The following is a 17602-nucleotide window of genomic DNA, read 5'->3' as shown; positions in this document are numbered from 1 at the left end:
ATGACTTTGAATCCTTTCAATGTTAAACAATAACCATAGACCTTCATACTTTCACAGATTCCTAAGCACTTTCATGCATACTATCTCATGTAATTCTTAACTACTACATAGGAGACACATAAAATACCCACGTTCTACACAGGAGGAAATAGAGACAAAGAGAAGACCAAGGCCATGTACTCTAGAGGTGGTAGACCCTGGACCTCCAAGTGGGGTATTAAGACTTGTGGCCTGGTCTCCTCCTAGAAAAAGGCACTCAGATTATGATGAAAAAGCAATAAGGGATGTGTTCTGCTTCAAGCATCATAAGCCCTGACATTTCCAAAGTATTTAAATGCATCATTTTCCAAAGTCTCATACCTTGGCAGCATGAGTTCAGAGGAGGCCAGGAAAGAATGCTGGCTAAGAGCTAATGGCACTAATGGTAAGGCACTGCTGTGTCACCCAAATAAGGGGACTGCTGCAATGGTTAACCTCGTAGCAGTTCTAGAAAGATGGTGCCCCGCCCTGACTTTAATTCACCCACATCCATTTATCAGGCAAATTTCCTAAGAATTCCCTATGGAAAAGCACTATGAAAATGTTGACCGCGGGGCACGCGGGTGGCTTTGTTGGTTAAGCATCTGTCTCTTGGTTTCGGTTCAGGTCATGATCTCACAGTTCGTGAGTTTGAGCCCCACGTGGGGCTCTGTGCAACTTAAAAAAAAAAAAAAGTGGTGGGGGCGGGGAAATGTTGACCATTGTTGTAGAATCCATTTCAATTCAAACAAGGTAGCTACTAAGTTTAATGTCCTAGTAAAAAATGCAAATTTTTTCCTCTGTTGTGTAGAACAATATCTCAAACTTACTTCGAACTTGATTCAGAGTCCCTTCAGAATTCAGTTTAACAAGTGTCACATCTGCCCTTTCTTTGTCTAACGTGCCCATTTGTCTCATAATACAGGATCTTCAGAGGCAGGCTGGAACACTGGAAACCGAAGCCATCCCCCACAGCGCAGGTCACCACCCGCTCACCATGCATGCCTTTCTCGTGGTTTAACGAAAGCCGAAAAGGATCCTATTCCTTCAGAAACCTGCCTTCACCTACAAGTCCCCTTCAGCCTTCTCCTGAAACTCTAATTTCAGATAAAAAAGGGTCCAAGGTAGACAACACATGGATTTAAAAAGCAAACAAGAAAACCCCAAATCCTTCCTCCTCTTCAGTCTTTGGAAAGCATTCTCAACTTGTGTGTTTACTCTGGACCTGAGAAACCAATGTGATAACACTGCAATAAACCATGCATGGTATTTCCTGTGTGGGGAGAAAGAAAGCCTCCGTTAACCATCACCTTCTTTAATTCTGTTCCATTCTAGATTGTACGTTAATCTTTGATTTGCCTGTCTTTTCACATACTGCTGTTTAATCTCAGTTTGACAGTTAAGCCATGCTGGGAAAGATGCATTTGAGTCATGGACCAGTATGATAGATCTGTTTACGAAGTATGCCACTTTAAATTACATTACAAGACTATTTTTACCGCGTTCTTCGAGATTAACTGGAAAACAGATAAATTTGGGACTGAATACGTGTTCAATATATCTAAATGAAACTCTTTAAAACAAACCAATGCTGCCATAGCCCCCTTGCTTATATCTTCTTTTAAATCAAAACTTCCATGTTGAAAAACTTATAATCTCATCACCAAAGTTCTTAACTTTAGCAGAATTAGAAAATACAAGGCATGGATGTTGTTTGTTTTCAAATGCACAATGGTTATTTCCAGCATGACGCTGCAAACCTTATCTAACATTTTATTGAAGCACATACGGTGGCTAACTTTCACATGTTGTTTGGTCTCCTTTTATCTGTGTTTGCTTTTCTTTCTCAAACAGAAATGTGTGATTAATGTTACTTGAATTTAACTCTTTTCTTGAGGTCAACAGCTCACAGGGTTTTGACAAGGTTTGGGGCTGTGTCTCTGTTGACAATATCAAATAGTAATGTGTTGTGTTAAATGCTCTCCTGCTTAAATGTTCTACTAGCCTAGCTCTCCACGTTCTTGGATTTCGTTTCCATGTCTGAAGTTTTAGCAGACCTTGGGGTTTGTTTGGAACTGATTTCTCCAGCCTCTGGCATGGTATTTATTTTTGACAACCGACTGAACCCAGTGGCAAGGGAACCTAATGGAAACCTAACAGTCCAATCCCTATGGAAGTGGAATATGAAACAAGATGGTGTTGGCCAAGGGCTTCGAGTTCCTAGGAAGCCAGTCATTCTAGAATTAGTAGCAAGAAAGTCTGGGCAGCAGTAGATCATTCTGATCTTGTAACATTTTTAGTACTGGATCTGAGAAATCTAAATGTAGTTGGAATAACTCTACTATTATCTTGCCACGGAGAGACTCCAGATTTGGTGTAAGACATTTTCACGAATGCAGCTATGTGGTCATTGTGAACGTATTTGACTTTAATATCCACTGAACGTTTTAATGAAGATCTGAGGAAGTTTTGTTCACACCCCTCCCCCCACCTCTTGCCCAGTCCCCCCCCCCCCCCCACCCAGGTGATTATTTGGAAAGTGTACCTGTTCTGTAGCCTCTTTGGTGCTCTGTCGATGCTGTGTGAGAGTTGTGTTTGAGCATGTAACTACTCGTGTATTTACACTGAGACTGTGACCTCCCCCAGAACTCATCATCTTGAAGGTTATATCCAGGGGAGGATCTGCCATTTCTCACAGTATTTATCACGGCCAACAGCAAGCGATCCTTCCCAGGGGGTGCTCAAGCTACCTTTCTAATATGGATGGCCATCTGTTCCTAATAACTCAGGCTCTCCACACCATCTTGTATTTTTACTTGCACTGTTACTCATCACAATTAGGGTCAAAGAAGATAGGCTTATTAATATTACTCCTCTGAGCAGTTGCAGAGGATAATGAATGCCGTATCCTTGAAGAGAGATTAAAGAATCATTTCTCCAAAACACCTATCCTCTTATCTGATGGAGAAAGCACCCAGAATTCCCCATCAATTGCAAAAGGCACAGTGCTCTCGACCACTGCCACTTGAAGGTCATCACCAAACCAAATATGATTTTCTCCTAAGATTACTTAAAGAGAGGCTTTTTAGAACTTGCAAATATGCCTACCTCTGGTTCCCTCGCGGTGCTCATTTAACACTGAGCTTCATCTACTTTTACAGAATTTTACCTTCAATGATGACTTCAGTCCCAGCAGCACCAGTTCGGCAGACCTGAGCGGCCTAGGAGCAGAACCCAAAACTACGGGGCTCTCCCAGTCCTTAGTGCTGTCATCAGATGAGGTATGCTCATGGCGCTCAGATCCTCCACTGTTCCCATCACCTACCACCAGGAAGACGTTCTTAAGTAGATTTTTCTATAAATCATTGGGATCATGGTTTCATGCTTGATAGGAAAGCATGATTTCTCTCCCTCTCTATCTCAACGTGAAGACAAAGGACTGTTTCCGAGCCCTTTAATCCCTCCAGGGACCTCCTCTGCCTTTCTCTGATGTAATTGAGATGATGCTAACCAGAGGGGTGGGGATGGGAGCCTGGGCACTAGAGACCACACATAGGGAACAGCTCAGGAATCAGGGGAGTTGACAGACTATCCATCCTCTTTCTCACTCGCCTCCCCCCCACCATCACCTCTGCCCCAGGACTCTGATATTCCCTCTGAGTAGGGCATGGCCCCTCATTGAGAACCTCTGCAGTGGAGACAGAGAGAGGTATACAGTTCCCAAAAGGAAGGAAAACTGGGTGAGAATCACTTATTTAGAAGCCAGGGTCAAATTAGCATTGCCAAGAATTCCCAGAAGATAAATGTGTACAGAGAAGCAGGATATTACATTAGTGATTGACTTAGTGCCCCAAGAGGTAAGGAGAGGAACAAATACCAGTATTTAGGGCAGGGGGTGGGAGGGAGAGAAGCACTGTAAATAAAGACATTGTTGCTCCGAGTATTTGTTCTAAGTTATTTCTTTCTAACATAATTTTTGTTTTATGAAACTTTTTTCTCTTAAATGTTTCTGCCCATACTCTTCAGGCTTGGCGTGATTTTAATTTTAAAACTTTGTACTGTGTATGTTGTGTTTCCTATTTCTATAACACTTTTCTTTTTGATTCCTTTGTTGCTCCCTCACTCAGAGCCTGGATATGATAGATGACGAGGTGAGCTATCAGTGGGCTGCGTGTGGTGGTTTATGTGGTATTGTTCGAACCTTCTCTTCTCTCCCTGCAAAATAATTTAAAACTCAAACGATGCAAGAATACTGGTGTCTGTATTGGTGTAATGGTGGAGGATTCCCTTGTCCTAAATAGTTTCACTCTCTGCCCTTGTCTCTATCTAAGTTTAAAAGGTATTTCTGAGTCAAGAGGATCGCCACATTCTACCTCCAGAGTCCCTTGACTGATCCCCCATCGCCATTACCCTGACACGGTCCATTCTGTTCCACCTCCTTTGCCTTCATCTCGGCTTACCCCATCCCCTTGTCAGTGTTCCCCAAGGTGACCCTTGTCTTTCCTCCCAGACCTGTCTTCATCTTCATCGCCTCTCAGCTTAGAGGTGCTAGGGACCAAGCTGCCCTCTGCACTATTAAAAGCGATGTTCTGCGCTGGGCAGAGCCTAAGATTTGGAATAAACCACTACCTGTTGAGCTCTACCGGTTGCTAGCTGCGTGGTCTCGGACAGATCTGTAGACTTGCCGAGCCTCACTTCCCTCGTTTATTAAAAGTCATTATGGACATTACCTGCCCTGCCTTCCTCACAGGTTCGCTTGCTGCTCACATGAAATCATGGCTGTGAAATTTCCCCTAACAACGCTTGAGGACGTAATGCCGTCCCCTTCTAAGGGAAAGATACCTCAATATTTTTAAATGTATTTTTATATATCTCCAACGTCTTTTCCGAGGCTACATGCAGAGTGATACATTGCATATAGAGATTAATGAAATACTCGTTTTCTGCATCTCATAATCTTTCCAAAGTGTTCTAGCGTAAGACTTGCAACATTGGAGTGTATTTTTCAATATAAAACATCCTACATTAATAATGCCGCTTTATCTGGGGGAATTTTTAAATTTCCAAATACCTAAACAATGTAGGTGATAATTACGTGTGTGTGTGTGTGTGTGTGTCACACACACAACTAGAACCATAGCTTAATCATTTTATGGTTTAAAAATAAATGTGGCTCTAGTAGGCAAGAGATTCCTTTTGATAGCGTAATAAGCCGTGCCGAGCCCTAGCATCTTGGTCCTTTAACAACGCTGCGTAACATTCCTACCTCAGATCCTTGATGATGGACAGTCTCCCAAACACAGTCAGTGTCAGAATCGGGCCGTTCATGAATGGAGCGTGCAGCAGGTTTCTCACTGGCTAATGAGCCTAAATCTGGAGCAGTATGTATCTGAATTCAGTGCCCAAAACATCACTGGAGAGCAACTCCTGCAGTTGGATGGAAATAAACTTAAGGTAAAGAATTATATGTCTGTGTTAGGTTACCAGGTATGATTTGTATTGCACATAGCACCTAAAATGTTTTCATTAGATAAGAGCATTCTGCATATCTGAGAGGTAATTCTCATCAACGGTCAGCAGAAAGGACGTTGCATTATTTCTGAGTAGTAAATGAAGTTTTGGAAAGTCATCAAGGATTCTAAGCCAAACAGTAGGCTGCCAAGTAGGAGAGCTAAGGACTCACTCCATTGCTTCCCCTAGCAACACATGGTCCATGTATGAACTCTACTGACTTCCTGTGTAGTATGAGTTGTAATAATGGCCAATGTGGACTCTCTTTCATCACATTAGAGTTAAAACCTAAATCCATGAATCTTTCCGTCTTTATTCATTTCTTCTCCGCCCCCACTCTTCCCTGCACACCTCTCCAAAACGGGGATGATATTCTCCACAGAACTTTCTTCCCCAAGTATGCGCAGGCCGTGTCTCCCCCCGCTCCATCCCACTCTCATTTCACCTGTCCAGTTCATCCCTTTTAGAGACTGAGGGGGTACCTACCCCTGTGGAAAAGGGCAAAAAGAACTTACATTCGGCTCCCCACCCCCAACCTCAGCCCCCTGCTGGGCTGAAGGGCAGATGAGTATCTCTTGACAGTCTTGAAAAGGTTAGAGATCAATCAATAGTCTGTGAATATGAAGGCCCCATTGAAGGCTGTCCCTGTTGGGGAGATGGATGCATCCTGCTGTTGATTCTGAAGGTCATGAAACATTTAAAGTACGCAACCAACTCCCCTTATTCTGAATTCCAAGCTCATCGAGCAGCCTCCTCATTAACAGGATTCCTTTATAGGTCTGCCTACAGGGAGAAAATGGCTAGTCATGCTGACATGAGCATTCCAGCCTCAAAGACATTTTTGGTCCTCATTGTAAATGATTACATTGGCAGAAAGGAAGCCATTTCAGTCTCCCTGCCCTTCTTGGAGGCTTCTATGGCAGCAGGTGCCCACTCCTATCTTTTAAAAATATTGATGAGTTTAGCAATATGTTTGCTTGTAAATGTCTACAACCCAAAGGTTGGGGAAGCAGAACTGTGCCCCCTTTTAAAAATTCATTCACCCATTAATTGCCAGTTTGGAAAGCACTTACTTAATGGGGTTTAGGGCCTCCTGGGCTAGGAACTTCAAAGAACAAATAAAGCTCAGCCCCCAAGTATGGAGATTTTTGGCAAATGTGATCAGCTTTTCCTAGTTTCTTACCTCTTTGATTATGTTTAAATTAGTTCTTGAGTTTGAACATATTGTGATATCAACCTCTTCCTGAGCAGAGAGGTCACTGGTTTTCAAATTCAATTTGTTTATGTATTTCCTTCTTAGGCTCTGGGAATGACGTCATCCCAGGACCGAGCAGTGGTAAAAAAAAAACTGAAGGAAATGAAGGTATCTCTAGAGAAGGCTCGGAAGGCCCAAGAGAAAATGGAAAAACAAAGAGAAAAGCTGAGGAGGAAGGAACAAGAACAAATGCAGAGGAAGTCTAAAAAGAATGAAAAGATGACAGCTGCCACAGAGGGCGCTGGTGAGCAGTAACACACACCCTCTCTCAGACAAGTCTCCCCTCTTCCTGCCCCACTCTCCTCCGGAGGATTAAGGAACTGATGGCAGGGATGATGTGCGCTAGGCAGATGGGGGAACCATGTGTTGCATAACTGCATTTTCTGCAATAATCGAATACTATTTTAATTTTTGCCTACTGAAATAATCCCAAGCCTCCTTTGGTTTCTTGCCAAACCAAGGATCTCATTTGTGAAAGATGCAAAATAGCTGTGTTTCTCTCTCTCTTACTATGCCCTTGTGTTGTGTTGGGTGGGTTGCGTTGCTTGGAAAATGGATGTCACCCTGCCCAACAAAAGCGTGAAACACCCCAGGTATTGTTAATGGAAGGCCGTGACTTTTCAGTCTGGGAATCCTGAAACTGGGCAATAGCACATATCTGCATGGCCGAGAGCACCACTCTGCCATGAGATCTGGGCTCCAGAATCTACCCCAGCATGTGGGAAAGTTTCCCCCTCATTTTTGTGTCTGGACAGTGAGACAACCCCACTGTAGAAACATGGGTGCTCTGTAACATGATTACGTACTGTGGCCAAAGGCAAGCAAACTCTTCTGTTTGCGGGGCATCAGAAAGAGAGAAGAGAATTATAGTTATTTGTTAACCCCAGAAGGAAGCAAAAAGCCTTAAGAATGTGGATGTGGGTATTACCTTGGGGTTCTGAGAGTAACATTTATCCTCCAGATTTAGCTGAACAAAGAAAAAAATCAGACATTAGCACAGCCATGGGATATTGGGATCCATTGTTTACTTTGCTACTGCTGCATGTTCAGTACTTCAGCAACACTGACACACATAATGTAGTTCCTTTTTCCCCCAACAAATTGAACAGGAAATTGATTTTTAAGGAAACCAACATTTTCAGGTTTCCTCTCGTGGGGAACATTCTGGCTAGTCTTCGGCCTGACTGTGACACAATCAGGAACTTGTCACATATTTTCTACTTAAGATTTCCCAAGTGGGCTCAGTTAGTGTTTTAACAAATGTACTTTTAAGAAAAATAGAAATACCAGTTAGAGAAAATTTAGATTTGAGTAACGTTCAACCAGAGAAGCTATTTTATTGAGCACACGGAATGTTCCCGTAAAGGAGAGCTGACAGTTACATTTTAGAGATGTTTCGAATGGTTTTTCTGAGCCATTCTCTTTCACTCTTTAGAGATTTCCACTTTACGGTTCAAGTTTGTTTAAGAGAGTACACAGGATACAGTCTACCAGTGGAGACAGTTAATACTTATTTTAAACCCACTATTAAGGATTTCAGTATTTCATCAAATTAATTCAAGTGTAGGAGATTAGGACAGAAGGAGGCAAAAATAAATTTATCTGGAGAGATTTCAAATGATTGGTTGTTGTTTGTTGTTTTGCTTTTTATGCTTGTGTTTCTGGTTGTCTTTCCTACGTTGGCTGTAAAAACAAGGTCATCCACTTTCCAAGGGACGAGTTTCAAAATAAGAGTTGAGGCCAGATAAATTCTTGGACTTGTATTTTACTTCCTTTACTACATGGTGGGGGTAATGGTGGGGGTGGGGGCGGGGGGAATGGGACCTCTGTCCATATCTTTCACTAGAAATGTTGTATACACAGAGCTTGAGGGAAGGCTTTTGAAGGTTACAGGTCATAGATAATGTAAAAGGGCTCTTGCCCATATAGCACCATCTTGTATTTTGAATATTGTGATTTTTTTTTTGCTTGCTTGAATATCTGAAATCTGGAATTGGCCGAACTAGAAATTTATAATGCTGTTCTTTCCCTAAGGCCTGTTTCCTTTTCAGTGACAGAGTATTGTCTGTTATACTTCAGTCCTTTTGTCGCTGGTACAGATCATTCAGTACTCAGAAACATTGACACAAGTTAATATTGTGTTTTACAATTATCAGAGTCACTATGTATGTTTTTCTGACTATCTTCATTTGGAGTATGATAATGAAACTGCCATACTGGATACTCTATTAATATTTGAGATGTGTGGTGCTTTGCTCTTTATTAATATCATGAGAAACAAGGAACCACCACTATTCATGAGCTACAAAATTCAGCAGATCTTCTCTAATACTAAAAGACTACATTAGTCAAAATCTGGGAATACTAGTGCTTGCTATTGTAAATTTTGACCATTTTTGCTTATCTTTGGGGGAGAAAAGGTGATCTGGATCACACTGGAAGTTTTTCTCTGTATTCATTTTAAGAGTGGAAATAGAGGAGGATTATTTTAAGTTATGTTTATATTTTGGTGTTATTTGAGAATGGATGTACATACTGGAAATGTCTGTAAGTCTCAGTCTGCACATAATTTATTGCATTTTCTTAAATGTCTTAAAAGTATTGTTCTTGAACTTTATTTGTACACTTCCAATGTTTAGGTCAGTGATCAACTGAAAATATTATAAAGCAAATTCTTATTCCTCAAATCACTTAGTTTGTATTGTAACTATTTTGGTTTGTTAAGTTAAGTTATGGTAATTTTAGGTCTTAGCGAGTTACTTTAATATTATTACTACTTAAAACTGCTGAAACCGTAAAAGGTACTCGATTTGACTGTCCGACAAAGGACAGAGTGTAAACTGATTGATCAAAGAGTGTGAAAACAAAGTGCAGGACCTCAGATCTTATGAACATTTGGTTTTTGTATTATTTCTTCTCTTGACTCTAGTGCATGATGCCTGACCGGGGTTCCAGTGTCTTCAACAATTCCTACTTTAATGCTAGTGCTCTTCAGCGTCCATACAGTTTAACACAGAATTGTTGCTTCATGATCCTTAAAGACTTTGCAGTTTTTTATTTATCAGCAAATGAACAAAAAGGGAGTATCTGGTTACTATGAATTATATTTCCTAAATGACAGCTCAGTATGACCTTAACAATAGCCACATTGTTTTGGGGTATAGGTAATGCTTTGGGGGTTAGGGAATGCGTGGTGAGGCCAAGCCGTAGACAGGGAGCATTGTATGGGCTGAATGTCTAGGCAGAGTTTTCCATTAAAGGACTTTAGTTATTATAACAGATTATTCAAGACCACCTCTCTTAAAGTAACTCACAGTTTATGTACTAGTTTTCTCATTCTTTTCTTTTTTTTTTTCTGCCTGAATCGGAAGTGTACGTCAGAGTGATACATTAGGGCAGAAACTGAACTTTGCTCCTTCTGATACACTGATGAAGTCCGCCATTAATTTCATGACAATAAAGCTATCGTTCTAGGCTAGCCTTCTTAGCTGGGGTTGACCTGGATTTCTGGCCCTCAACATCAAAGAAGCATCTTTAACCCAGAGACAGACAGACAGTTCGTGATTGCAGTATTACAGTGCTCATTCCAAACTTAGCTTTTTAAGGGGCCTGAAATGGGAATAACCTACTTTGTGTTTCTTTGTTGTTGTTGGGAACAAAGTGGCAAGAGGACAGGAGAGGAACCAAATTAACCCTTGCTGCTGCTTTTCATCCTCTAGTCCTCTCTAGCCCGAAATCTTAAGCTCTCCCAGGCCCAAGCTACCATCATAGGTTGTTGGATATAGCCCCTCAATTAGCCCTTATGGTTTTGGCTAAAGACAAAGAATTCTCGACTAGGTTTTTTTGTGTAATAGGATTAACATGTGCTTTAAAATTATATTTTTAAAAAGTAAATAAAATACTGCATTTATATGGATATTCAAACTCAATTATAAATATTAAAGGTTCTATAGACCAGGCTTCAAGAGAAGAAACCCAGTGTTTGAAGATTCTAAAGAGAGATGTCCCAACAATTCTGGAACAAGTGTTTATAATCTGGATATGTGGTAGCCCCTCATTACATTGGCGTATTCAAGAATTACCAAATTCCATCTGAGCCATTAAAGTTACTGTCCTAGCAGGGCCCTGGTGAGGGGCATTTCACTCTGGTGGACAGCAGGCACTACGGTTCAAGTCACTTGGTTAATGGTAAGTCCTCAGTGCTTTCTGAATGAAAGGTGAAATGGAAAAGAAAAGCTCAGGCTTTTTAAAAAATATCTTTTCAAATTTACCTTTGATCAAGGATCTACCTGTACACTCTTCTGAAGCTAAGCATTTAAGGAGAAAGTCCAGAAATAAAATGTCCATATTTTCCACTAGAATTGTTTTTTTTTTATTATGATAACGGGGGTGGGGAGTAAATTCTCAAAAGAAAACAGTATTGTAAGAAATATGAATGTGCTTCAGTGACTCATTCCTGGAAAAGAGCCTGGGTATATAGACAGATTTTTTAAAAAACTATATTTGTCTTAGGTATTTAAAGTCTCAGGAAGTTTAGTTTTGGCTCAAAACACTGGGGAAAAAATAATACTGGACAGTGCACTAGTAGTATTTGAATAACTTATAGTAGCAACAGAATAGATCCATCCAACCAGGAAGTCAGAGGGCAAGGGAAAAGCTTACAGAATCAATTTCTCCCTGGAAATAAAAGCATCAAGTTCCACCTTATGGTAAACAGAGGGTCTTTAAGTGCTTGTGCGTGAGTGTCTGTGTGGATGTGTTGAGGGAATGGTTGTTACTTGAAGGCTCGCCTAGTTGAGTGGCCTGTGACCTGCTTCCACATCTACAGAGTGGGGAAGGAAAGAAATGTGATGATTTCCGATCCTTGGCCCTGCCCCAACCCCAACCCCAAAACTTCTAGAGATTCAAGAATGAATGAGAGGTAAAAAAATAAGAGAACCAGAGGCAACTTGTCAATAATGTGCATGCTGTGTGTGGAGATGTACAGAACTACATATGTGTGAATATATTTCCACCTTACACGCATACATATATACATACATATGCACACACGCACACACACACACACACACACACTGCAATCACATGGCATAAAATATATGTACATTGTATAAGGAACTTGGTAATGTCAGTTAGGACTCCAAGCAGTAATCATAGCCTTATCGCCACTTTGTGTGTGTGTATACATGGAATGGCTCATAAGATTTTAAGAGATTTTTTTAATGTAAGTATTTCTACTAAATGCACTTATCCTTCTACATGTTTATATATTTTGGTAAAATTGATTTACTAGATACTTGGTATTTTAGTAAGATAAAGTTTCCTCAAATGTTTAGTTAATGCTTTGTTGTCAAGATTGCACATTGCTGAGTTGAACCTCAGAAACGTAGGCAGCTTTGGGCATTTTCAACTGGAGACCGCAGTCTCTTGGCTAAAAATTATACCTGTGTTCTTGTGCATTCGCTCATGCTCTTCGATGATGTACTTGGTAGCTATGATGCTTAAGCCACTAACTACTGGCTCTCTGATGGCAGTGTTGCCATCACACGGTCATTTCTTTACTTTTTTTTGTGGAGCGATGGCATGGTTAGGTCATTGCCAAATATCACGCAAGTGGATATGAGCGTGCGTATGTTGTTGGAAGGTGTGCCCTTCTCTTTCTTTCAGCTGCTTTATCCACATACCCAGGTTTTCTGCTAAGGATGTAACCGTTCATCCATGAAAGAACAATTGGCCAAAAATAGTTAAATTACCTTGACAAGTGGGAATTAACAGGCACTCCAACTAGATGACACCTACCAACAACATCAGGTTTAGTTAGTGCTTTGCAAAGCCCCTTAAGTATATGTGTGTGTATGTTTTCCTTAATATTATTTATGGTTATCACAATCATTGCTTTTGTATTTTTAATGGTGTCGCAGTTAAGCCACTTGTACATCTGCTACATATCACTAACAAAACCAGCCAGCTGAAAAGAGAAACAAGAGAGAATGAATTCTATTCCATTTTAAGAAGTTGATTTATTTTAATCTTTCTTTATATATCACTAAAGGAAAAGAGTTGTTTGAAAATCATTTTGCGTCCGATAAGTATGGATAGCATGCTATCTGAAACTTTTAATTTGTACATTTTGGTGTCTGATCATTTGCATGGAAGAGACAATATAGTGCCACGTCTGAATTGTTCTCTTGTGCTTGGTTAATATGTACTTCTCTAGATTGTTCCGTTTCAAACGACATTTCTTACTCTTTGGTTTTCAGAGGCGTTCAAAGCAAACTATCACAATGGTCCTCTGTTTTGTGACCAATCTAAAAATACCTGTGATTACATTTAATTTGTCAGTGTAAATAAATCTCTTGCCAATGAGTATTATTGTTGTCAGACAACGAATGCAATAAAAAGAGAAATACGGATATCTGTCAGAGTAATTCTTTTTTTCTCTTCCATTTTCACCTTCAACTAAAACAAGCCTTGACTAGGTAAACCTGTATTAACTGTCAAAATATATCTATCAATCAAGAGCAAAAGTGCACGTTTTCCATGGAAATGAAACTAAAAATAAGTTTGAGCCCCAGAACAGTGTAAATTGGCAGCTAGAATTACATTTGAAAGCGTAGTTCTGGAACTGGGCATAAAGTGAAAGATGCTGCACTAGAAGCTTCCTCGGCCAGCTTCCGGTTCCCGCCATGGCTGCACCAGCGCCCTTTCTGACACCTGTCAGCCAGGAGAGGTCTATGACAAGTGCATTAAACGGCTGGCCTCACACAGCATGGGGCAAGCTCAGAGTCAGGCCATCCCACAGGACGGGGTTCTTTGCTGCGATGTTACTTTGAAAACCTTAAAAGTTCTGAAGATTTGAACATAGCAAATGAGGGACATTAATTTCTCTCTCTTTCTCTCGTACACACACGAACCATAATTGATCTGTGACTAAACCTTTGGCAGTGCAGAAAAATAAGTGAATTTTAGGCCGGCTTTCTCTTCCTCAGTGTCTGCTATAAAATTCCTCACTGAGGGGAGGCATGTGTCCCTTTTTGGCTGAGCCCGAGTGTATGCTGTGTCACACGGGATAGCCTTCTTCTTTTTTAGGGGGTAGGTTGGGGACAGAATTTGCTTATTCTGTCAAGAACAAGAGAGAACAGAGTATGGTTACTTCACTGATGATATCAAACAACTCTTTTTAAAAGAAGCGTGGGCTTTTTCAGCATACGTACAACGGCCATTGATAGTTTCAAAAAGAGTATTTCAGGAAATCCAGCTTTGAGGGCTGTAAACAGCATCACTGAATAATTGAACACTCGTAGGTCACATGATCTTACGCTCACTGAAATCGTGACTAAAATAACTCTAATCCGATATGAGGAAAGTGTTCTCCAGGCCAAACAAAATGTTCCCGTTTATGACTCTAAGTTAACATGTTGGCACTTCTCAATTTTTCAGCCAGCCGTTTTTCCCAAACTACCAGACCGTCATCGTGGCAAGTGCCCTAGAACTTTGTTCGTAATGTGACTGCTGTAGCATCCCAGGGAAATCATCCATCCTGTCAAAGGAGATAGATAAATGAAGCTAGGTAACCTTTCCATCCCAGCTTTTACAAGAAAATGGCAAAGTCATCTTTTCTTCTGAGTCATGTCCCTCAGAAGATAGGCCAAGGCTGTTGATTTTTTTACTATCGTTATTATTATTTTTTTTTTACCTTTCTATTGTTTTCTTCTTAGCCTCCACTGCAAGTTACAATAGGAAGAAAGAGATAAAAAAAAAAAAAACAAACTACCAACCGCCACCACCACTTCTAACAACAATCTCGTCTTTGGGGGGCATTTGGCTTTACCCAAATCGATTATGGGCTTCATTCTGTATCCACTCATGGATGCAAACAAACTTTTTCTTTTCACTGGGTCAAAGAAACTACAATGTCCAATTGATGCTGAGATAACAGACACTCGTGTGACAATACTCCCAAGAATAAGATGCTCCTTCATGTCATTGTTAAGGGAGAATTGAATAAATCAAAGGAAAAGGAGAAATAGGGTCACTCAGGTTTATATTTACTGAGAAGGTCATCCACAGTAGGGGCAATGGAAGTCAGACTGGGCCAGTATGTCCGATGGCTTTGCAGAGGAAGTTTGCGTGCAGCTGAAGGAAACTGGTGCACATCTAGTTTTCCAGCAGGTGGACCGGAGCCCCTTGAGTGAGGACTAGAGTTAATGACGATACATGAGATCATCCTGCTCCTGTATTCTCTGAACAAGACTCAGCGAGGCAGCGATAAGCTCATGTGCTCTCAGGGAACACATGCTTCAGGGAGAGTGCATTTAGATCCCATATCGTTAAATTATTTAAGACCTGACCACTGACACAACAATTTTAGCCATTTTATTGAAAAGGACTTTTTTATTGGTCAGTGAGGTTTTCAAATATTGCTAGACTGATTTGCTATCATACCCTCCAAAAAGCCTTCTGCATTGATTCTGTTCCCAGCTGACCAGCGCTTTCCTCCTTCCAGATGTCTGAGTTCGGGGTCAGTGGTCACTGTTCAGATGAGATGGCTGTGGCCCCTGAGATGGGGCCAGCAGCTGAAATGGGCTCACAGTATCCACGGCACGGGTGCAAACTGACCCACTAGAGCTCACAATACAGAGCTTTCTGGAACACGGTGCCAATCAGCAGTTTCCCTTTGTACACAGAGGCAACGGTACTTCCTTGCAAAACTGTACCGTTTTCTGCATAAACACGGGTAACTTTGGGTTCTTCTGTTAAAATGTTCTGGATTCGGATCACCTATCAAAGAAATAACAGTAGCTTAATATTTCTTTTTAAGTCACTCAAAACTAACTTTAAATAAGGGTCATGTCTTCACATGAAGAAGCCTGCAGGTAAATCATATTTTGTTGCCAAATTACCCTTTATATAAGACATCAGTTTCCCCACTGGCAAAACGACAGATTTTAATCAGGCGACTTTGAACAGAGAGACACATAGGACTACCTAGACTAGGCAAGAAACAGAAGTAAGTAGCACAGTCTGGGTGTGAGACATTAGGGAGTATTAGGGACTATGGCAAATGAGGAGGGAGGCTGTTAGTAATGGATTACTGCCATGCTAGAATTCGGGCCAGTTTTTGTGTTTTCAGAAAAGCTAGGAATTTGGTTTTTAAATTCTGGCAATTAAACAAAAACCATATCTCTGTACCATACACATCTGCTCCTCTGAACTAAAGTTTCCAACTCCAAATGTATAAGATTTTATAAGTTCAGTTTCCTTCATTTATTGAGCAGAAATATGATTGTGTCGATCACAACAGTGTGGTAGCATGCTAAGCTGACCACACGTAATAGCCAATATGTGACCACTTTGGCCAATAAAGCAGCGATTTCATATAATTCACACTGTGTAAAGAGCACCCTGTGAGGCAGGGGCCCAGGGTCACATTTTGGATCTTCTACTTACTGTTTGTTCCTCATTTGTAGAACGAGGTGTGTGGGACGAGATTAAGTTTCTTTTCAACTCTAACTTCGTATTATTCTTAAGACTTTAGGATAAAATACAATGACTAGAAGAAAGAATACCTACATACAAAAACACCAAATGTGGCGGACTAGGATGGCCAGTGCCTATATATAAAGGGTTCAAGGGAGCAGTAAAAAGGACCTCTTTAAAACAGCAGGCCCCAAGGACAGACGTGTTAGTTACTAGGAAATAGGTGATGATGCATCTTGGCTTAGGTAAGCCTCTTTTTAATAAAACTAAATCATCCTTCTATGGGGCAGTGCATTGGTTAATGGATTATTACTTTTTGCTATTTCTTACCAAATCCATCATTAGAAAGGGAGTATTTTTTCCAGAGCTGCAAACCAAGTCCATGCTGTAGCAAGTGACCGAAGTTCACCAAATGAGCTAACAAGCAAGAACAAATTAGAATCTAACATTCTGCTCTGTTCTGAACGGTGAACACACCACAGCATACATGTCCTCAGTTCTGTTAAACATACCATATAGCAATCCTAATGGCTAAGAGGTAGCAAAAGGCACAAAGGACTGCCATTAAACACAATCACAATTGTCCTGTAAGCCTGGAGATAAAGGGTACGAAGGGCCGTAAAGTAACTGGAAACAAACATTTGGTTTTGGGCTTTTTTTAAATCTAAGAAACATGGGATTAAAAAAAAAATTTTTTGGTGGGTGGGAATGAGAATGACTCTTACAACTAGGCTTTAAAAAGAATACATAGCAATAAACTATTCCAAAAGTTATATTGGTTATTTGATGTAAATAACAAGTATAATTAATACATACTGAAATATTCAAAATAGATAACTCTAGATGAGTCATAGTAAATGCCTATGGCAAAGTGAGTTTCAGATTCTTGTTTGCACTGCCAAAATAGTCCACTGAATAAAGACCATGAACATGAATGGGGTCTTTGGGCACCGTAACTAAGATGGAAGGAAAGGTCTTTTAAACCGAAATAATTCCAACAAGTGACTGATTTTTTCCCATTCCACAGGGATGGTTTAGAGAGGATGGCCATTTGCACATTAGGGCTGGTGCATTGTATACTGACAATAGAAAGAGGGGGTTGAAAGGGAGGGCAGGTAACAAAGAAATGATTAGACCATAGCAAGAAGGTACGTTAGATTTTTTTTTAACTATTGTGAATACTCAAATTGGAGAAACTCACTATTGATGAACTCCAGTCCAGTGCTGGCTACCCTAATCCAGCCCTCCACTCTGCTCAGACTTGTACAAAAGCCTACTGTGAAGGCTCCCCCTGCTCTCTAGCTCTGAGTCAGGATCAACCAAGGAGCAGCAGCATGG

General features: G+C 40.7%; 2 protein-coding genes across 17 annotated transcripts in view; one reads left to right on the top strand and one right to left on the bottom strand.

Moving 5' to 3' along the window:
- The window catches only part of PPP1R9A (protein phosphatase 1 regulatory subunit 9A), a 326344-nt gene extending 313145 nt beyond the window's left edge, over window positions 1–13199 (top strand). For 7 of the 15 annotated variants that reach the window (XM_058725032.1, XM_058725033.1, XM_058725031.1 and 4 more), the window contains 5 exons: window positions 944–1142; window positions 3180–3299; window positions 4146–4169; window positions 5290–5472; window positions 6830–13199. In XM_058725032.1, coding sequence (XP_058581015.1) covers window positions 944–1142; window positions 3180–3299; window positions 4146–4169; window positions 5290–5472; window positions 6830–7039 — 736 coding nt within the window. In that variant the 3' untranslated portion in view covers window positions 7040–13199. Of the gene's footprint in view, window positions 1–943; window positions 1143–3179; window positions 3300–4145; window positions 4170–5289; window positions 5473–6829 lie in introns of those variants that run through there. The other 8 variants (XM_058725044.1, XM_058725034.1, XM_058725045.1 and 5 more) reach the window with 5 other exon arrangements.
- Window positions 13200–14811: 1612 nt separating this feature from the next.
- PON1 (paraoxonase 1) overlaps window positions 14812–17602 on the bottom strand; it is a 35268-nt gene continuing 32477 nt past the window's right edge. For both annotated transcript variants that reach the window (XM_058725047.1, XM_058725046.1), the window contains one exon: window positions 14812–15565. In XM_058725047.1, the coding sequence (XP_058581030.1) occupies window positions 15407–15565 (159 nt within the window). In that variant the 3' untranslated portion in view covers window positions 14812–15406. The remainder of the gene's footprint in view (window positions 15566–17602) is intronic.

This window comes from Neofelis nebulosa, chromosome 4 (genome assembly GCF_028018385.1).
Source record: "Neofelis nebulosa isolate mNeoNeb1 chromosome 4, mNeoNeb1.pri, whole genome shotgun sequence".
In the NCBI taxonomy this organism is placed as follows: domain Eukaryota; kingdom Metazoa; phylum Chordata; class Mammalia; order Carnivora; family Felidae; genus Neofelis; species Neofelis nebulosa.
This window is presented reverse-complemented; position numbering and strand designations above follow the sequence as displayed.